Raw genomic sequence first — 21,688 nt, 5'->3', positions numbered from 1 at the left:
GGGACCTCCACCCTTAGGACCCCCACCCCGACAGCACTGAGCTGAAGGAGCAGCTGCAGGCCCTGCAGTGCCAGGTGAGCTCCCAAAAAACACAGGAGAAAGGGGGGAATGGGTCATGGGGTTCCCCCGAGGTCCCTGTGGCAGCTGGGGGACCCAGGGCACATCCCCCCCTCCTGCTCTCCCTGGAAGGGCATCCCTGAGGATGAATTTGGACAGGAGGGGGCACACCCCGGGTTGTGCTGGTGCTGGGGGGGCCCTGCAGCTCCAGGGGGTCCCATGCCCATGGCACTGGTGCCTCCTCCAGCAGCTCTGCCCCAGCAGGAACTGGGCAGGAAGGGCTTGGGGAGACCCTACATCTGGGGGGACACAGAGGAGGCAGAGGAGGGAAGGATGGGGACAGCCCCCCCAGGAAGGGGCTCTGTGGGGTCCCCTGGGCTTTGTCACTTCCCAAGGGGAAGGTCCATCACCTCCAGCCTGTTGGATCCAAGCAGCAGCAGCTGATCCCAGGTCCAGGGGATGGACAACACCACTGGGGCTGCGCAGAAGGTGAGGGACAGGGAAGGGCCATGGAAGGAGAGGGGGGGTCACAAAGAAGGACAAGCAAAAGAGCGAGAAGGTCGCAGCCCCCAGCAGCCCTCGAGCCCTTCGGGCAGCAGCAGCATGTGCTGGGCTCCAGCAGAGTGGGGGTTGTTCCTGCCCACCCTGGGAGCAGCCAAACAACAAAAGCACCCCAGAAATGGGTGTTTTGCTGTTCTCCCGCCACCTCAGGTGAGGAGCTGGATGTGGAATATCCCAGATCCCTCCTCCATGCAGCCATGGAACCCAGGGCAGTGGTCTCCAGGTTAACCACAGGTGTGATCCTTGACTCCACAAAACCCTTGGCCATGCACCATCCTGCCTCTCCCCTCCCTGCTGAGCCTGATCCGCCACATCTCCACGTCCAACTGCACCAAGATGTTTCCTTCCACAACCACTTCAGCTCCAATAGGAGATGGTCCCTTCTCACTGCTCTGCTGAGGGAGCAGGTCCCTCCATCCCAGCACTGGCCTCCTGGAGCCCTGGTTTGACCAAACACTTCAGGTGGGCTCAGCTCATCCCTCCAAGGGCAGGTCCCAACCCCTTCCAGCCCAGCTAAACACACCCCACCTTGGTCTTGACGTGCGGAACTCTGGAGCAACCCCAACACCCACAGCTTCCAGAAAAATGGATAATAAGGTGGAAAACTAAAGGAACTCTTGTGGCTCAAAGGGTTGGGATGAACATCAGGAATCCCCATGACCACTGGTGAGGGAAGAAGAGACTGTTTCTCTCGTTACAGCACTTCGAGACCAGCCTTTGCCCAGTTTGGGGCTCCCAGCACATCAAAATCAGGGATGGAGGCACTGGAGCACATCCAGGAGGTGCTGGGGCACCTTGGGAAAGGGCCAGGTGGCTCTCCTCGTGGAGATGGTGGTGGCAGGACAAGAGGCACCATGGGAAGCTCCAATATGTGGATTTCTATTCTTGATTTTAAAATGCTGAGGGTGAGGACACAACAGAAATCCATCCTTGGAGATGCTCATCTCAGCAAGGCCTCAGCTTCCACCTGGACCTGCCTAGAGCAGGACAGTGGCCAAGGAGATGGGGCCAGGCTGCAGCTGGGTGAGATCCAGCACCATATGATCATAACCACCCAAAATCATCCCCAGCTCACACGTGGGAAAGACCCTCATCTGACAGAAGGTCCCACAAGAACTTGGACTTGGAGATCTTGGATCTTCTGAACTCCAGACCCCTGGGGATGGTGTGGATGCACCTCACGAGGTGCCTACAAGCCACAGTTGAGCAGAGGAAGGCTACTGCCAGGGATTTGCAGAATCCATGCTCCCCACTGGATGTGCTGGAGGAGCTGGATCCCAGCTGGATCCCAGTGCCTGGCAGCTGGTGAGCACCACAGACCTACGTCCATCCCACCCAGTCAGTTCTCCTGGGGACAACCAGGTGCTGCTAAGGAGGGAAAAGCAGCAGGGGTACCCTCAGGGAGAGCCCCAGAAGCCAAGTTGACCCTAACACAGCTCATCACTGCTCACCCTAAAGCTGACCCGACTTGGACCATCCACAGTCCAACGCAGGAAGGGAACAGTCAGAAAATTTGGGAGCAACACCCAAGACAAACACAGGGACCCCAAGCTGCCCAGCCCCAGGGAACCCACCCTGGGCCCCACAGCAGCTCTAGGAGGAAAGGAACAGGGCCAAGGGCGGGATTCACTCAGGATCTCGGTGACAGGTGGCATCAAGTTTCTCCCAGTTCCAAGGTCAAGCACTGATGGAAAAGGACGGATCGCTGCCATCTCATCGAGGTTTGGCTCTTTGGGACAGGATGTGTGTGTGAGCAACATCTGTAGCAGCACCAACTGGTTTTTGCTGTGAAGACCCGCCAGAGAAAGGAGGAAGTTTTCCAGAAGTGGGATGAGGGTGCTGAGCCTGATCCCCCAAACCTCCCTGCTCAGATCTGGGGTCAGACAAACAAGCCAACACGGTGCTGCTGGAGCATCTTGCTATAAAGCCACCTGTGTTTTGTCACAGGAGGTTTCACAGAACAGCACCAGCAGCACCTCTGCCAGAGCAAAAGCACAAGGTTGATTCCCAAAATCCATGCATTTTAGGAAGAGAGATTTGCAGCCAGAGAACAGCAGATCTTTAGCCCCAACACTGGATCACTGGCCCCGACGGGCTCCAGCCAGGCCAGACCCGGCACACGGGGTTTGGCTCCTGAGCAGCTCCCAGAACACTCCTCCCTCACCCCCATTTCCACCCCTTAACCTTATCCCACTTCCATGTGCTGAAGTTTATCCCCTAAGGAAGCCCAACAACTCCTCATCTCCATGGAAATGACGCAGCATTCCCACTGTCCTTCCCCCAGCTCCGGCAGGATCAGGGATAACGTGTTGGGATAAGGTGCTCCCAGCAGGAGCCTCAGTCTTCCTGGAATTGTGGCTGTGACCCATCTTGTGCTGTCCTGGAGCTGCAAGCAGAGCCCTTCCTGGTTATCTCTTGGAGCTGGATTCCCAAGGCTCCAACACATGGATCAGCAGCGACTCCTCCTCTTGCTCCGCTCGGCAGCACCGAGGGCAGGGTTGGGGGGTGGGAATCCATGACATTCCCTGCAGGACCTGGCCCGGTCCCAGCTGGAGTTTGTTCCACCCAGACCTGCTGTTCCCACTCCAGGTATTCCACAGTCAAGCACAACCCCTCCATCTCCAGCCCATTCACAGTTCTCCAGAAGCTCCTGGACTGTTCACAGCTCCTCTCCCACGGGGATGATTCCCATTGAAAGCTCCCCCAGCCTGAGCAGCTGCAGGGTGGGCGGTGTGAGACACGGGTGTTAACTCCCTGAGGATGGAGAGTGGATGGGAGGGTTTGTGTGGAGCCCCCTCCATTCTCCAGCCCAAGGTGCCCTTTGACTCCTCATCCTCACCCAACAGACTTGCCCTGTCGGATGTCTCCCCTCCCAGTGGGTGTGTGGGCAGGGATATGGGGGCAAAGCCAGGCTTGGAGTCACCACACCCTTTTTATACAGTAATCTGATGCAGCAAGAGAAAAAAAAAAGGAGGGAGATGCTGCCAAGCATCAGCTCCCACCTACCACGCCAGCAATTCCCAATGAAACTCCGGAATGGCTTCCAGTCAAATCCCCCAAAAACATGAAAGGTGAAATGCAGCTCCCACACATCTGCTTCCCAAAGCTGCCTCAGGTTTTGGAAGAAAGCAAACCCACTTTCCAAAGCTGTAGGATCTGAAATCCCTGGTAGCAAAAATTTAATTTCATGATCGAAGACAAGGAGAAATTCAGAAACCTATTCAAGCAACCAACCAAGAAACCACTAAATATCCCATATTCCTGGGACTTAAAATGTCCTTCTGGCAGCAAAACATCCACCTGAGAGCACCAGCCCACGGGCATATCACCTGTCCTGCCTCCTTCCCAAGCCCACGGGGTGCCAGGGAAGTCTCTGAAGGTCCGCAGTGTATCCAGACATCCTCTGAGCCTCTAGTGTCCGACGTGAAAAGGAGAGAAAACAAAGCAGCACACTCATAAAGCCCAACAAAGACATCGACAGTGTTAGATTCTCCTAAAAAGTAGTCCCAAATCCATGCTTCCTGCCCCCAAAGCCTGGGATCAGCGCATGAGCAGGCTGTGCTTTGGGCCATCCACCCTCTCCAGCTTCTCAAAGTGTTTCCTGGCGTTGCGGATGTTGATCAGCGTGGCCGCGGAAGCTGCGACGGAAAAGGGACAGGGGAGATAAAAAGGAGTTAAAAGGGGGCAGTGGCCACGTCCTGAGGGCAACAGCCCTGTCTGCAAGGTCCTGTTTCATCCTGCTGCTCCCAGGATGGGCAAAATTCAGTGTGGGAGGCTCCGGGGGAAATTTGATGTGGGAGGGTTTTGGCAGAATTTGATGTGGAATGGTCTGGGCACAATTTAATGTGGGAGGGTCTGGGCACAGTTTAATGTGGGAGGGTCTGGGCACAATTTAATGCAGGAAGGTCTGGGCAAAATTCATTGTGGGATGGTCTGGGTGCAATTTAATGTGGGAGGGCCTGGGCAAAATTCAGTTGGGATGGTCAAGGCAGAATTTGATGTCGGATGGTTTGGGCAAAATTTAATGGGGGAGGGTCTGGGCAAAATTTCATGTGAGATGGTCTGGGCAGAATTTAATGTGGGATGCTCTGGGTAAAGTTTAATGTGGGATGATCCAGGCACAATTTAATGTGGGATGGTCTGGGCACAGTTTGATGTGGGAGGGTCTGAGCAAAATTTAATGTAGGAAGGTCTGGGCACAATTTGATGTGGGAAGGTCTGGGTAGAATTCAGTGTGGGAGGGCCTGGGCACAATTTAATGTGGGATGGTCTGGGCAAAACTCAGTGTGGGAGGATCTGGGCACAATTTAATGGGGGAGAATTTGGGCAAAATTCAGTTGGGATGGTCTAAGCAGAATTTGATGTGGGATGGTTTGGGCAAAATTTAATGTGGGAGGGTCTGGGCAAAATTTCATGTCAGACGGTCTGGGCAGAATTCAGCGTGGGATGGTCTGGGCACAATTTAATGTGGGAGGGCCTGGGCACAGTTTGATGTGGGAGGGTCTGGGCAGAGTTCAGTGTGGGAGGGTCTGGGCAAAATATAATGTGGGAGGGTCTGGGCACAATTTAATGTGAGAGAGTCTGGGCTGTTTGCTGATTCAAGAACACCACAAGGAAGAGCCCAGTGAACTCCAGTCACAGGGAGAGCTAGAGCTGCCCATCTGCTGCTCCCCAGCACAGCCCTGCCCCAGCTGTGCCTCAGTCACACAGTTTTCCCTATTTCAGTAACAAATGCAAGGGCAAGCACAGTGTGAGGCACGAGGTGTCCTGGACAGTGTCTCTGGAGCACCTCAGATCCCACCAGGAGCTCCAAGTGGAGCTGTGTAAACAGTTAACTGGTCCCAGGGGGCCTGGGCTGGCACTGCTGCAGCTTCTCCTTTAGGATAAATAGATGCTGCTATAATTAGAGTCCTGTCCACCAAGAGCAACACTCCAACATGATCCATCCCTGCTTCCTCTCCAAAACTCACCGGGGCTGCCAGCCCAGAACAGCCCAAAATAGGTTATTAGACATGACCTGCTAAACCAGGTCACATCTGTTCTGGTGGTTCCTCTCACAGCCACAGATCCTCCCTGTGACAGCAAGAGCTCAGCTGTCCCAGCACATCCCACCTCTGCAGAGTCACTGCTCACCCACCCTCCCCACCCCACTCAATTCCTCTCCCTCTCCTTCTCTTCAGTTTTGTAATTAAATCTCATTTTCACAGTTGAAACTGTACTCATTTTGGCCGGTTGGATTTTTTTTCTGTCCTAAACAGGCTTATCTTGGCTTCGACTTACGTATGGAAGGGTCTGACATAACCACCATCACGTATGTGTTGGATGTAAAGATGTCAATGAAAGCAGCAAAGTTAGAGTTCCTGACCTCCATGCTCTGGAAAGAGGCTGCCAGCTTACTGAAAAAGTAGAAATAAAGGGGGAAAAAAAGTAAATTAATTATTCCCGTACCACTGCTCAAGCAGCTTTTGTGCCCACATGGCCAAAATCCCTTATTTGAGCTGTTGGGAACAAAGCAGAGTTTGAATTCCCACTTGGCAGGGAAAATCAGGTGTGACCACAGCAGGGTTGGTTTTTAAGGACAAAACTCTTTGGTTCTGGGCTAAATGAGAACAGTATAAAGTGATTTGTGCATTGAACAGTGAAGGAAACTCCAGACACACAACCCCCTGACTGAGCCTGGACACTCTGGAGGACTCAGCAGAAATAAGGATAAAACTGGAACATCTGGAGACATCTGAAACACCTGTAAACTATGGAGCCACTTCTCCATCCACCCAGGCTCCACACACTTCCAGGTATAACCAGACTGCAGAGCCTGGAGGCTGTTCAGAGCCAAGCTGCCCCAAAGCTTTCCACTTTTCCATTCAAAATATATGGATAAATAGTGCCTGGAAGCCTCTTCCTCCCCAGCCAGCCCAGGACTGGAGCAGAGCTTTCCACCTGACATTCCAAGCACTGTCATTGATTTATCCTGGAACCTTTTCCTCCTTTGCCCAGGAGAAAACAGCTGTTTCAGAACAAACAAACCTCTTCAACCATCAGCAAAGGAGAAAGTTATAAAAGCAACAACTTAAGTGAGCTGTGCTTAAGCCCAGTACAATCCCACAGAACTGGGATTCACTGGAGAGCCCCACAAAGCCAAAATCCCTGCTGAGGTTTCTCCCCACCTCCTGATCACATCAGCTCACCTGCAGCTCAGCTTGAATTGTTTGATGATGTTGCTGATTTTCTCAAACCTGTGGACGTCCCTCTGCTCTTTGCACTGATAGTGAGAAATGACCTGGAGAGGGGGCAGAGTCAGTCAGTGAGTCCAGCACAGGTTCCTCACTGTCAACAGCAATTCTGGGAATGGGTGGTGACCAGGATTCCCTTTGCCTTTGGCTGATAGAACCTTGGGAACTATTTGCAAGAACTCTCGTGGTGCTTTCCCGGAGGAACAGGAGTCAGTAACACAATCACCAGGGAGCCTTTCACACACACAAAGCCTGGAAATATGCAGTTGTCCACCTGAGGTCTGGATGCTGCAACTTAGCAGCAATTTAGATCTTGATTCAAAGTAAAAGAATGAGCAAGGAGAGGAAAAAAATGCAACTTCAGGAAGGGAAAGGACACCTGCCAAGTGCTGGGATGGCTCTTCCCTTCTCAGTCTAAGGTGCTGTGGATTCTCAAGGGCCGAACCTGAGCACAGGCAGGATGCACAAACAGAGCTCCTGGAGCCAGACCAAGCTGTTCCTCCTGGAGAAAAGCAGCACAAAGGCAGCTGGATTCCTCAGGAGTTCTCTATCCATCAGTCCAGTCAGACCAGCACTGAGCTGCCTCATCCAGAGCACACTTCCCTCCTCTTCCTCCCACGCAAATCCAGCAGCAGTTGCAGGATTGGATTCAAACACTCAGGGATCTAAAGCCTTTTAGGAATCCTTGCAGTGGGATCTCTCTCCAAACCTTTCTCCCCAACCCCTTCCCTCCTCAGCCACATGAAGAACAGGCCAAGAACTGCATTTACTGCACGAGGGAAGGGCACAAAGAGCTGCACCATCTCCATTCCCACAGCAAAGCAAAGAGGAATATTTAAAAAACCCAAAGCCACAAGATTCTTCAGAATCACAAAATCAACTGTTACTGGCAGTGCCCTTGCACAAGGATGTGAAACTCTGGAGTCACATTTGTGACTTGTGAGAATTAATGGGTTTTTTAAGTTTGGGGTTTTTTCCTCTTTTTTTCCCTTAAGCACCTTAAAACAATCACTCTTTAAACCTGCCCAATTATTCACACAAGGACAGGTTTAGCCAGATTCAAGGGTTGCATTCCCAGTGTGAAGTTCCTTCCTAAACATCCCAGATGAGGGTTTTTTTTTTTAAACTATGATTTGAACACAATTTCAGAATCAGGTTTCCAGAGTAAGATTCCACAGTAAGACTTTCAGAGTTAAGATTTCACTTCAGGAGAAAAAAGTCCTGGGGGCTTTTTAATGTATTCCATAAATACATGGAATATATTATTATATATGAATATATATTATTATTCATATATTTCATAAATACATGAAAAAAGGGAGATGAGTCTTATAAAAATCACCATCACACTGAAAATAAGAAGTTTTGTAGCAAAGATTATTCATTTTCAGTTAAAAATGTCCTTCACTGTTACACACCCCCAAGGTGGAACTATTTATTATCTAGAAGAGGTCAAAAAGCAGAACTTGCCAGACATGGCAGGTGTTTGCTTCTGATAGTTTAAGAAGGGGGAAGAGTCATGGCTCCTTTCCCACATTCCCTCCATCATTTCCAAATCCCCATCAAGGAAAGCACTCAAAAAACTTCAAACTCTTTCCTTCAGCTCAGCAAGAGTTTTGGGGTAAAGACTGAGGAGCCAAATGCATAATCCAAGAGTGTGGATGGACAAGCAGCAGTGATGGTTTCAAGCAGCACCTTTCACCTGGCAGAGACAGAGATTGGGAGCACAATAACCTGGAAAACCATTGCAACCCAATGGTTCATGATCCTTTATCCATATTCTGGGTTTGCAGAGCATCAAACCCCAAAAGAAATCAAGTCCAGTTTAAATGTCACAGCAGGAGGAAATGAAAAGGTTTCTTTTTCAAGCTAAATGAGGTTCCTGCCCTGTGCAGAAAGGAATTCTCAAAGAAGTCCCACACTTTCACAGCCTGGAAGAGGGAAACACCAACAAACCCTCAGCTCAGCTGCTGGAAGGGGGAATTTTGGGAAGGTCCCATGAGACACAGAGTCATATCAGCTACTTCCTGTATCCCAAGGGCTGGATCAAAGCATCCTGTGTGTGGGGCTGGCACCTCCCAACAGCACTTCCATGGAATCCTAAATGGTTTGGGTGGGAAGGGACCTTAAAGGCCACCTCATTCCACTCCCTGCCATGGGCAGGGACACCTTCCAGTATCCCAAGTTGCTCCAACCTGGCCTTGGACACTTCCAGGGATGGGGCAGCCACAGCTTCTCTGGGCAACTTGTGCCAGGGCCTCCCCACCCTCACAGCCAACAAATCCTTCCCAATATCCCATCTAACCCTGCCCCTGGCAGTGGGAAGCCATTCCCCCTTGTTCTGTTCCTCCAGGCTCTTGTCCCAAGTCCCTTTCCAGCTCTCCTGGAGCCCCTTTAGGCCCTGGAACTCACCAGGAAGGTGGCTCTCTCAAACAGCAGCACTTCATCTGCCTCGATGATCTGAGCAAAGTTCCTCAGGTTCATCTCCAGCTGCTGCACGTTGGGGATCAGCTGGTACACGATGCTGGACCAGGCCTGGCAACACAGACACAACATGAGGGGTCACCAGCACTTCTTTGGTTCCCAATGTGCTCAGATTCCCTAAAAGCCCAGATGCTGTACAGTGCACATCCCAGATGTGGTTAAAGTTTGCACGACTCGGGCCAGAAATGTATTCCCGCTACTTAGCAACGCTGCAATGGACGGAGGGAGAGGACAAGGTGGGTGCATTGGTCAGCAAACTCAGGATTTATGAAGACACTGTCACTGCTCCACTGCGAGCCCACGTCTCATGTGTGGAAACCAAACTGGCCGAACATGTCCGAAGCCTGGAAGAGAAGATTGAAGAGGGACACCAGAAGCTAAGAGAAGAAATTAAGGAAGGGATCTTCCATATCGCGCCAGGACAAACAAGAGTCTCTGCTATTAGGAGCCAGCGTCCCCCAGCTAAGGAGAGAGAGCACACTCCACGTGGCAATCTATGGTTTTACCTCCGTGAGCACGGAGAAGATATGAGGAAGTGGGATGGGAAACCCACCTCTTCCTTAGCAGCCTGGGTACGTGAACTGAAAAGAGGAACAAGTGCCACAAGGAACTCTTCAAGGGTAAATGTTGCTCCAGTCTCTCGTGGGCAAGACTCCAGACGGTACAGGAATGATGACACGTCTGATCCTCTTGAAGGGACCTCCAGGTCATACTCACAAGAAGAGCACAACGAGTACCATGACCGGGATTAGGGGTGCCCTGCCTCTAGCCAGGTAGAGGAGAGGGACAATCGAGTCTGTTGGACAGTGTGGATTCGGTGGCCTGGCACACCAGAGCCACAAAGATATAAGGCCTTAGTGGACACCGGCGCACAATGCACTTTAATGCCATCAAGGTACGTAGGGGCAGAATCCATCTCCATTTCTGGGGTAACAGGGGGATCCCAACAGCTGACTGTACTGGAAGCTGCAGTGAGCCTGACTGGGAAGGAATGGCACAGACACCCCATCGTGACTGGCCCAGAGGCCCCGTGCATCCTTGGCATAGATTACTTCGTTGGGCTTTTGGCATAGCTACTGTGGAGACAGAGGAAATTAGACAGTTGAACACCTTGCCTGGTCTCTCAGAGGACCCCTCTGCTGTGGGACTGCTGAAGGTTGAAGAACAATTGGTACCGATAGCCACAGCAACAGTGCACCGTCGGCAATACCGCACCGACCGAGACTCTGTGACCCCTATACATAAGATGATCCGTGACCTGGAGAGCCAGGGGGTGGTCAGCAAGACTCGCTCACCCTTTAATAGCCCTATATGGCCAGTGCGTAAGTCCAGCGGAGAGTGGAGGCTGACAGTGGGTTACCGTGGACTCAATGAAGTCACACCACCCCTGAGTGCTGCTGTGCCGGACATGCTGGAGCTCCAGTACGAGCTGGAGTCCAAGGCAGCCAAGTGGTGCCACCATTGACATTGCCAATGCCTTTTTCTCCATTCCTTTGGCAGCAGAGTGCAGGCCACAATTTGCTTTCACTTGGAGAGGTGTGCAGTTCACCTGGAATCGACTGCCTCAGGGGTGGAAACACAGTCCCAGCATTTGCCATGGACTGATCCAGACTGCACTGGAAAAGGGCGAGGCTCCAGAACATCTACAGTACATTGACGACATCATTGTATGGGGGAACACAGCGGGCGAAGTCTTCGAGAAAGGAGAGAAGATAATCCAGATTCTCCTAAGAGCTGGTTTTGCCATTAAACAGAGTAAGGTCAAGGGACCTGCTCAGGAAATTCAGTTCCTAGGAGTGAAGTGGCAAGATGGACACCGCCTAATTCCAACGGAGGTGATTAACAAAATAGCAGCCATGTCCCCACCAACCAGCAAGAAGGAAACACAGGCTTTCCTAGGCACTGTGGGCTTTTGGAGGATGCATATCCCCGAGTACAGCCAGATTGTAAGCCCTCTCTACCTTGTGACACGGAAGAAAAATGATTTCCAGTGGGGCCCTGAACAACAACAAGCCTTTGAACAAATTAAACAGGAGATTGCCCATGCGGTAGCCCTTGGGCCAGTAAGGACAGGACAGGATGTGAAGAACATGCTCTACACTGCAGCCGGGAAGAATGGCCCTTCCTGGAGCCTCTGGCAGAAGGTGCCTGGGGAGACCCGCGGACGACTGCTGGGATTCTGGAGTCGAGGATACAAAGGATCTGAAGCCAGCTATACACCAACTGAGAAAGAGATCCTGGCTGCTTATGAAGGAGTTCGAGCTGCCTCAGAAGTGATCGGCACCGAAGTGCAGCTCCTCCTGGCACCCCGACTACCAGTGCTGGGCTGGATGTTCAAGGGAAGAGTTCCTTCTACACATCACGCCACCGATGCCACATGGAGTAAGTGGATCGCTCTGATCACGCAGCGAACCCGGATAGGGAATCCTAATCGCCCTGGGATTCTGGAAATTATCACCAATTGGCCCGAAGGTGAGAGTTTCGGACTATCCTCTGAAGAAGAAGAGGAACAGGTGACACGGGCTGAGGAGGCCCCACCATATGATAAGCTACCAGCAGATGAAAGGCGATATGCGCTCTTCACGGATGGCTCCTGTCGCATGGTAGGGACAAACCGAAAATGGAAGGCAGCCGTATGGAGTCCCACACGGCAAGTTGCAGAAGCGACTGAAGGACAAGGTGGGTCAAGTCAGTTTGCAGAGCTTAAAGCCGTTCAGTTGGCTTTGGATATGGCTGAACGAGAGAAGTGGCCAAGACTCTATCTCTACACTGACTCATGGATGGTGGCCAATGCTCTGTGGGGATGGCTGGAACGATGGAAAAAGGCCAACTGGCAGCGCCAAGGGAAACCCATCTGGGCGGCAGAGATGTGGCAGGACATCGCTGGCCGGGTAGAGAAGCTGAGTGTGAAGGTCGGTCACGTAGACGCTCATGTAGGCAAGAAACGGGCTACTGAGGAGCATCGTAACAACGAGCAGGCGGACCGAGCTGCCAGGATTAAAGTCTCTCAGGTAGATCTGGATTGGCAGCACAAAGGAGAATTATTTCTGGCTCGATGGGCCCATGATGCCTCCGGTCACCAGGGGAGAGATGCAACATACAGATGGGCTCGTGACCGAGGGGTGGACTTAACCAAGGACATTGTCTCACAGGTCATCCATGACTGTGAGACATGTGCTGCCATCAAGCAGGCCAAGAGGGTGAAGCCTCTATGGTGTGGTGGACGGTGGTCAAAGTACAGGTATGGGGAAGCCTGGCAAGTTGACTACATCACGCTCCCCAAAACCCGCCAGGGCAAGCACTATGTACTGACCATGGTAGAAGGAAGTACTGGATGGCTGGAGACATACCCTGTGCCTCATGCCACTGCCTGGAATACCATCCTGGGCCTTGAAAAACAAGTCCTGTGGCGACATGGCACCCCGGAGAGAATTGAGTCTGATAATGGGACCCATTTCAAGAACGGCCTCGTAGACACCTGGGCCAGAGAGCACGGCATTGAGTGGGTGTATCATATCCCCTACCATGCACCAGCGGCTGGAAAAGTTGAGCGGTGCAATGGACTGCTGAAAACCACCCTGAAGGCACTGGGTGGGGAGACTCTCAAACACTGGGAGCTGCATTTAGCAAAGGCCACCTGGTTGGTCAACACCCGAGGCTCCATCAACTGAGCTGACCCTGCCCAGTCAGAACCTTCGCACACTGTAGGTGGAGATAAAGTCCCCGTGGTGCATATGAGAGGAATGTTAGGGAAGACTGTTTGGATTAGTCCCACCTCAAGCAAAGGCAAACCCATCTGAGGGATTGTTTTTGCTCAAGGACATGGTTCCACCTGGTGGGTAATGCAAAAAGATGGGGAGACATGTTGTGTACCACAAGGGGACCTAATTTTGAGTCAGAATGGTCTGTAATGTTTCATTGTATATATATAGAGAGAGAGATATATATAGTTTTAAAGGGATATAGTTTTTAAAGGGGGTTAATTTGGGCATGACATGGATGGCACAGAATAAGGGGTGGATAATGTCCTAGTTAGAACAGCTGGGCCCAGTTCATCACTGGGTGGGTGTAACCCAAAACTGTGTATTCCACAGTCTTCCATGCCATTTCCCAGAAACTGTTCTCAACAGACTATTTGCATCCTCTGCCCAGAGCAGCCTGACTCCTCAGGCTACAAAGTAGGTGTTAAGAGGCCTGTGAGATAGGAGGGTGCCTCCCTGTTCCTCACACCCTTTGTGAAACTCCTCACCCTGAGGGAGGTGCTGAGCATTCCTGCCTGAACTGGAGAATATATAATCTTGGAGTCTTGGAACATTTTCAACCATTCATGGGATCCAGAGGAAGACTGCAGATCACCACTCTCAACCAGACTGAGACCACCACTCTTGACTGGACTGCAACCACCACTCTTGACCAGACTGCAACAGCACTCTCACCAACAAGTTTTTCCCCTCTCCCTTTACTTTGGACTCAGGGGGGCCAAAGAACACCACTCTGTTCATGCCCCAGGGTGCTGGGTTATACATTTGGGTTTTTTGGGTTAAAACCAATTGTTTGTCTGTATAATCGTACTTATTGTATTATTTTATTAAATTGTTATTCTCTCTTTTGAGTTGAGTTCATTTCCCCTGCTGGTTTACCTTTAAACCAGCACACTCAGAAAGGGATTATTTGCAGTTCTGGGTATTGACAGCCTGGGCAACACTGAGAAGCTTCTCTCACCTCAGGTACCTACAGTGGACACCACCAGAGGAAGCCCAAACCTGAGGAGACTCTTCACCAGGTCAAGTTCTTCTCCACATCACTCAGAGAAACCATAATGCCACTAAACAGGCTTAAACCATCCTCATTTGAAGTTGGCAATGCTTCTGTCTCTTCCTCCCAGGTAAATCTGCTCAGGTTTCCAGAGATATTTCAATCTGGAGGAAGGTCAGATCGCAGATGGACACTTGGCAGCCCATCTCTGATCCAGAGAGCTCCACTCTATCCCAAGGAGCCAGGAACAAGCCCAGGAGGGGCTGGGGATGCTGTGATCGATCTGTGCTCTTCCAGACTGGGATCCTCCCAGCTCAGCTCCCCCTCTCTGCCCCTCTGTTGACCCAGGTGTGTGGCACTGCCTGACCAGACCCTTCCCCAGGAGCCAGCTGGATATTTGGGATGCCTGTTTGCCAAGTACCTGACTTCTTTTAATTAATTAATTAAGCCCAGGATGCCCTGACACCGTTTACACCCTCCAGAAGGAGCTGTTCCAGAACTGACCAGAGCCAGTCTCTGCCACAACACCTCTCCCTCTTCTCATGCTCCTGTCTCCAAGTGGGAAGAGGGAGCTGTACAAACCTTGTAAAGGGTTTCATCCCAGATGGAAGTTCTAAAACAAACACATTCCAAGGGCCGGGAGAGGCGTTTCAAGTCCTCTTCACGCTCCTTAAAAATCTGGGAGATGAAAAGACAGAGCAGCAGTTGAGTGAAAGCAGTTCTGCCTGTGCTGTGGTTGCTGTATGGAATTACAGGATGAGTTCCAAATGGATCTCTAGAGAAGGGACAAGAGCAGAGCAGTTGTCCAGGACAGGCTGGGAGAAACCAGCTCCCAGTACTCCCAGTGAGCAGCAGGGCCACACAGACCATGGATGTCTTGCTAGAGAATCCCAGACTGGTTTGGGCTGGAAGGGACCTTAAAGATCATCTCATCCCACCCCCTGCCATGGGCAGGGACACCTCCCACTAGCCCAGGTTGCTCCAACCTGGCCTTGGGCACTTCCAGGGATGGGGAATCCAAAACTTCCCTGGGACCCAAAGCTGAAATAACTGCAGGTGTTGGGAAATGGGAGTGAAGGCAGACAGGCTGGAGTGTCCCTGAGGACCTAAACTGTGACAAACCCCTGGCAAAAAGCTCCATCACTGAGAGCAGGATGGGAGGGAAGCAGCTGAGGGCCCTCAGAATGAGCTCACACAGACTTCCCTGCCCACACCACACTCTGCCCTCAGAAGTTATGGGCACCAAAAAAGGGCAGCAGAGGAACAGCAAAGCCCAGCTAGGCTCCTCTGGAACTGCTGGAACAGCAGCAGGACAGCCAGCAAGGGGAACACACAACCACCACCCTCACTTGAGTCTTGTGGGAACATGACAGAGCATGAACCAAGCCCCATGAAATGCTGGGCCAACACCATGTGGGTCCTGGACAGCACAGGCTTCACTAAGACCTACAAAAGCAGTGATTTAGCCCAGTATTTGCATGGGCTACTGAGCAGCAGATACCCTAAAACAGTTCTTGATGGGTGGTAAGCCCCCTCTTCTGCCCACCCCTCCCTTCAGGGCCTCTCCTGAGTCTGTACCACTGGTTAAACCAGTATTTGTGCACTAGTCCCTCCACAAATCTGGACAGGACTGCAGCAAAGAAGATTTTAGACTCTTCCTTCCACCTGGAGGGAAATGAGGAAAAGCACCTTGAGCCCTCTGAAAGAGCTCTGAGCTGTTTCTGCCCTGAGCTGGAGGGCAGAACTAGAACTGGAAGAAGAAGATCTCTGCTCTCAGATAGGACAAGGGATCCAAAGCCCACGTGGAAAGGTGTGTCTGTGCAGGGAGGTCAGCTCTGGTTTCAGCCACAGGACCTGCACGTTCCCTCTGCAGATGCCCAGGCAAAACTCAGTGGGAACTGGTAAAAAGTTTAATAAAATCTCTTATTTCTGACAAAATCCAGCAGCCTGAAGTGGTCTCCAAACTCCCTGCAATGCAGGGAGTGGCCAAGCAGCTGGGGATGTGCTCAGACCCACACAGCTCAACTCCCTTGGGCTATGAGGAGCTGTCCAAGCACAAAAAGGAAGGTTTGTAGGAATTCAACATCTTCCCACTTCCCTGTGACCTTTCAAAAGCTCCAAACAGAACAGAAGTCACCCAACATCTCTGAAAGGTTGATCCTCAGCCTTTGTTTAGGTGCTTAGGTGCTTCAGAGGATCTCTGGGCAGGCAGAGCAGGATCAACCAACCGAAACCACCTCCTGGTTAAGTGGGAAAGTTCCACCTCTTATTTTTTGGTGATGCTTTAGAACAGAGCCTGTGCTGGACTGAAAGCAGCAGCTGAGCTGAAGACAACTCTCACTGTCACCACCACCATCCAAATGGCGGGCAGGGAGTTTAAGGAGCTGGATTTCCTTCAGTTCCACCTCCCTTCTGGAGCCAAGGTGTGCTGGAAGCTCTGGAATCAGCACTATAAAGGGAAAGGCTGTGAGTGGTTGTCACTAAAAATCACTGCTTCTGTTCTCCAGGACATTACAGGATGACACACTTCAAAAAAGGCAGAAAAAGCTTAGAGGGCTGTGCCAAGCCTGAACATCTGAGAAACCCTTCGAGGAACAGCCCTGGCAGGGCTGTGTTTGATGTGTGACACCGCCCTGCACCCGCACAGGCAGGAGATGCTCCGTGGGGAAGCATTTCCATGGCAACTCCCGGCTTCTCACCAAATCCCGCTGGTCCTCCTGCACCAAGTCCATCTTGTGCACCAGGCAGAAGATCTTGGCATCAGGGGAGTTCTGCAGAATGGCCTCCAGGCAGGACTGGTAGTAGTGCATGTCCTTCTCCAGCTCCCGGCTCTCCACGTCGAACACGTAGATGAGAACCTCCACATTGCGGAAGATGTTGTCCCTCTGGCTGGTGAAGTAGTTCTCCATGAAGGTGTCCTGCCTGAGGAGCAGAGCAGGAAAGCAAGGAGACTCCTGTTAGAGCAACCAGGACTTGCCTGGAAAGGTCAAGAAGGTGCTAAGTGTAAAATATCAGGGCTTTAATTTGGAGCTGCAGATCCCACCACAGGAGCCCGTGTTAGAGCTCTATTCCCCACGACAAGGCTCCCTGAGCATTCCCAAGCAAAGCTGGAAGCTCCTGAAGAGCATCAGCCCACCAGTTTCACCTTAAGCTGAAGCTTCCCTTGTGCTCTGTGTCCTGCTTCTGGATCCACGCTGGCTTCTAAAGAGCTGCTTATAAAACACCCAAAGCAGCAGAAGCAGCTAAAATATGGCCAAAGTAGCAGTTTAGCCTGTTATCCCAGGATTTCAGTCTCCCCTGGCTTTGGCTGAATGTGGTTTAGATGATGCATGAGGCCATGGAGCTGAGGAAGCTGAGCAAAGCTCAGCTGAGGCTCTGTCAGAGGGACAGCGTTCCTCAAAAAGCTGCTTCCAGGAGCCACAGGATCACTGGCAACCTTCAGCACCACCTCTCTGCACACATCCCACTTGGAACAAGCTGGTGGTGGGCAATTCCAAGAGCAGTAGCACCTCCCAGCACCTCAGGAGAAAGCCTAGATGGAGGATTCTCTTGGCACACAAGCACCACACTCCTCCCTTGGAGCAGAATCTGCTCTGTTCCATCCTCACCTGATTCCCCACATCCACCCCCAAAAGACTCAAAAGGAAAGGAATAAACAGTACCTACCCTCCACAGTCCCACAGGTTTAACACCAGGTTTCCCAGGAATCTGACATGGGAATGCTCCACATCAACTGCAGAGAGACAACAGGAGTTTACTGACTGTACCACACACCTGGATCAGAGCTGCCTCCTCCAAAAATCACCAGAGAATCATGGAATGGTTTGGGTTGGAAGGGACATTAAAGCCCATCTCATCCCACCCCCTGCCATGGGCAGGGACACCAGGTTGCTCTAAGCCCAGTCCAGCCTGGCCTTGGACATTTCCAAGGATGGGCCATTTCTCCCAACACAGCCCCCAGTTGGTAAAATCCCACCTAAACACCACCGCTGGACATTTCCCACAGGAATTCCAGCCTCCCTGCCCAGGACACTGCTCTCCTGAGAAGTGCAGCAGGTGCCCCCCCCTTCAACCACACGCTCCCTGATCCCTGGGATATTTTAGGAATGATTTTAGTTGCATCAAACCCTGCAAGGCCTGAATCCAGCCTTGACAAAATAAACCAATAACACAGAGAATGGAAACTTCAGGAACAGGCCAAATTTACAGCAATCCCTGACATTAAGCCCTCACATTAAATCCTTCCCCATGAGGAGTGTTAGATACGGACAATTCACCCTCCTCTTTCAGAGGAATCACTTCTTGCTTTTTCCCATCAATGGCTGCTTTGGAAGGGCAAAAAGAAAAGGCACAAGGCACTAATTAAGCCCAGTGTTTAATCCTGCCAAAACCACGGGTGGATTGCAGGATCCCTGTGCTGGAGATCAGCTGCATACAACAGGAGTGCTCCACCAACACAGAGGAGCACGAGGAGGCTCTGACACTCCTCCACTAACAGGTGTAGCTGCAGCACAAGCTGCTTCCTTATCCCAAAATAAAAAAAGTTCAGGATGAAGGTCAAACAATAAAGCAGCAAAACTGGACCCAGTCAATAAAGCAGCAAAACTGAAGCCAGTGCTGCCTCCCCCTTCCCTCTCCAGCTTCCTGCCTGTCCCTGGCTGGCCTCGGAGGCAGCTCCCTGTGAGGTGTGGCAGCTGGGAGGACCAGCAGGGACACACCTAATCCAGAGGAGAGGCAGGAATTGCTGCAGGGAATGGTCCCACCCCGTTAATGAGGGGGGTTTGAGCCCTGAGAGCTGGGAGTGCAGACAAGAGCAGCCTTACTGGTGGCCCCCAGGCGCCGCGTGTCCCGGGCGATGTAGTTGGCAAAGATAATAGATCTCATGCTGGTTTTCCCAGACCCACTTTTACCCATCAGCAGCACCTGGGAAGGAGAAAAAAACCAGGAAGAATTAGGTATGAAACAGCACTAAGGCCTTCACAGCCCCCTCTGGTTGCCATCTCACTGCCAAAGCCACAGAAACACAGCACAGACATGTTTCAGCTGGGACTGCACAGGAGAGAGAGGCAAAGAGGAGCACCAGGCCTGGGAAGCAGGACATGGACATCCTTAACTCCTTGCTATCCATGGGCACTGGACTGTGGTCAGACTGAACACCTTCTCCCAACACAGCACTTGGGAAGAGCAGGAGCTGCCTCCCCCTTTCCCAGCCTCTCACCACAGGAAGAGCCCTGATGGCCTTCATGGCAGCAAAGGACTTTGCCAGGACAGAGGAACAGCTTTGTCTCAAGCTGTTAAGACCAGACTGGAAACAATCCCTCCCCCCCTTTCCTAATCACAGGATGGTTTGGGTTGGAAGAGACATTAAAGATCATCTGATCCTGTTGTTCTCCTTCTCGTAATGTGACTTGTTTTCTCTTCCCCAACAGAAGTGACAATTCAAGTTTCAGGGGTTAGAAGACCAGAAAAAAGAAGTTAAAAGCAGGTGGGACAGCCCAGGTCAAGTGCACCAGTGTATGGGTGACACTTGACTTCAGAGTCTTGTATGCAGGACATCAGGCCAAAGGAGAGGTACCAAAATGTAGGGGATGCTGGGGCTTGGGGAGTGGGGATGAGGGGAGACAGTCCCACAAGAGACAGTTCCACAAGGCAAGACTTGACATCGTGATCTAAAAATAAAAAAGAAACCCAAAGCAACCATGGCAGCCAACACAAAACCCAGCTGTTAAACAAGTTCCAGTCACAGAACCGAGTCCAGCCTTTGGCAACAGCTCTGGAAGTCTCTCGTCAAGGAGAGGTTTAAGGAGAGCAGGGGCAATTTAAGGAGTGCAGGACACTGGCCAGGAGGGCACTTGCTCCACTCCCACCCTCTCTCTGTGACAGTACAGCAGGAACTGCCACAATTTCACGGGAAAACCTCAGCAGAATCCCACCTCTCTGCTCACTCCAGTCATTCCTGCAGCTCCTCAGAGCTGAGAGAGCCCTGGCCAGAGGAACCTGAGCACAGGCCTCCAGGTTTTGGGAATGAGGCCTGTTCCTGAGTGAGGGAGGCTGTTCAGGCCAGCCCAGAAGGCTGTGCTGTCCCCTGAGCTCATCCCAGGGAACACAGCACAGCACAGCTCTTATTTCACAGCACCAGCACAAACGCCACAGCCAGGAAATCATCCAGATCACAGGGAACCCCAAATCCCAAGTTTTGGGCTGCAGAGGCCTTGCAAAGGGATCAACCAGCAGGCAGGAAACCCAATCCTAGCACACCATGGAAAACCAGCCACATATTCCCTACACAGCCCCTTTAACAGCTTTGGATGTGCTTCTGCTGGAATACACCCACCCCTTCAATTCCCAGAGGAACTTCTCCTTCCCCAAGGGTTAAATTCCATCCTCCCAGGAGCCCTGAGTGAATTATGGGCTCCACACTGAGCTCCTGGGACACCTTGGAAGGCTCTCCCCTCGGAAGGGACAAGGAAGTGGTTTGGAGCAGATCCTCTTCCCCCACGCTGAGCACGGGGGTTTGCAGAGGGTTTTGCAACACATCCCAGAAACAGTTGCCCACAGTTCTGGTGGATGGCCCTGCAATCAGCCAGGAACAGACCCAATTTTAATGTCTGGCTCTTGATGCAGCCGCTGATTCCAAGAGCCTTCCAAGGCACCTGAGCCCCAGAGGGACGGACACAACAAACAACGACATTCCCAAATGGGGATGGGGAAGGAAAACCCAACAGCACAGGATCCCCCTCCCAGTCCTTACCTTCTTCTTCATGGCTGTGCTGGGCATCACACACCTGCCGAGAGAAGCCCACCTTGGATCGCTGCTTTCCTTGGATCACCGCTCGCCCATCCCGATCCCACCCCCCGCAGCGCGGGGGAAGCGCTGGCACAGCCCTCCCACCCCTGCCATGGGGAACTCCCGCTGCTGGGAAACCTCCGGCACTGCCGGAATCCCACGGCCCGGGCGGGAGGGGCCGGGACCCCCCGCAGCCTCTTCCCCGGGATGAGCCGGGATGTCCCTGCCCTAGGGATGTTCCGCAGCCCCTTCCCCCGGGATGGCCCACAGCTCCCTCCCTAGGATGTTCCGCAGCCCCTTCCCCGGGGATGCCCCTTCCCTCGGGACGTTCCAAAGCCCCTTCCCCTGGGATGGCCCCAGAGCCCCTTCCCCAGGATGTTCCACAGCCCATTCCCCTGGGATGGCCCCAGAGCCCCTTCCCCCGGGATGCCCCTTTCCCCGGTTCCCCCTTCCCCCTCCATCCCCATCCCCAACCCCTCCCGAGGCCCTCGCCCCCGTCCCCGCGGGGTCCCGCAGCGGCCTGGCCGCCGGGGCCGGGCCGTGCCCGCCGGTACCTGCGGCGGCGCTGGGCGGCTCGGGGGGGGGGCTGTGCCGGGGCGGCCCCCGGTGCCTGCGGCGGGTCGGGGCCGGCCGGGGGCGGTGCCGGTGTGGCCGCCGGTGAGTCGGGCGGCGGTGGCGCGGGGGTCCGGCCGGGGTGTGTCCCAGTTTATCCGGGCGGTGTGTCCCGGTGTGTCCCGGAGTGTCCCGGTGTGTCCCGGTTCCCCCCCCACCGCCGCTCACGGGACTCAGCGCTCTGGGGCGGCCGCCGCCG

At 52.7% G+C, this 21,688-nt stretch overlaps 1 protein-coding gene across 1 annotated transcript; it reads right to left on the bottom strand.

Moving 5' to 3' along the window:
- Window positions 1–3,768: 3,768 nt before the first annotated feature.
- Window positions 3,769–21,670, bottom strand: LOC116793959 (ras-related GTP-binding protein A). The gene is made up of 10 exons (XM_032702216.1): window positions 21,432–21,670; window positions 20,842–20,875; window positions 18,914–19,013; window positions 17,757–17,823; window positions 16,790–17,012; window positions 14,673–14,768; window positions 9,264–9,386; window positions 6,807–6,898; window positions 5,899–6,014; window positions 3,769–4,256 (listed from the first exon to the last, which is right to left on the bottom strand). The coding sequence occupies exons 2-10, from the start codon at window positions 20,866–20,868 to the stop codon at window positions 4,159–4,161; spliced, it is 942 nt and encodes a 313-aa protein (XP_032558107.1). The 5' UTR covers window positions 20,869–20,875; window positions 21,432–21,670; the 3' UTR covers window positions 3,769–4,158.
- Between the last annotated feature and the right edge of the window lie 18 nt (window positions 21,671–21,688).

This window comes from Chiroxiphia lanceolata, chromosome 14 (assembly GCF_009829145.1).
Source record: "Chiroxiphia lanceolata isolate bChiLan1 chromosome 14, bChiLan1.pri, whole genome shotgun sequence".
Taxonomy (NCBI): Eukaryota; Metazoa; Chordata; class Aves; order Passeriformes; family Pipridae; genus Chiroxiphia; species Chiroxiphia lanceolata.
The sequence above is the reverse complement of the archived record's forward strand: the minus strand, read 5'-3'. Positions and strand labels throughout refer to the sequence as shown.

What these genes read in the sequence shown, in the direction of transcription:
- LOC116793959 (XM_032702216.1), bottom strand. Translation starts at nt 20,868, where the DNA reads ATGCCCAGCACAGCCATGAAGAAGAAG. An exon ending in GCGGCGCCTGGGGGCCACCA is followed by an intron (nt 17,824 to 18,913) that starts GTAAGGCTGCTC and finishes GTCTCTCTGCAG; the next exon opens with TTGATGTGGAGCATTCCCAT. An exon ending in AACCTGTGGGACTGTGGAGG is followed by an intron (nt 17,013 to 17,756) that starts GTAGGTACTGTT and finishes TCTGCTCCTCAG; the next exon opens with GCAGGACACCTTCATGGAGA.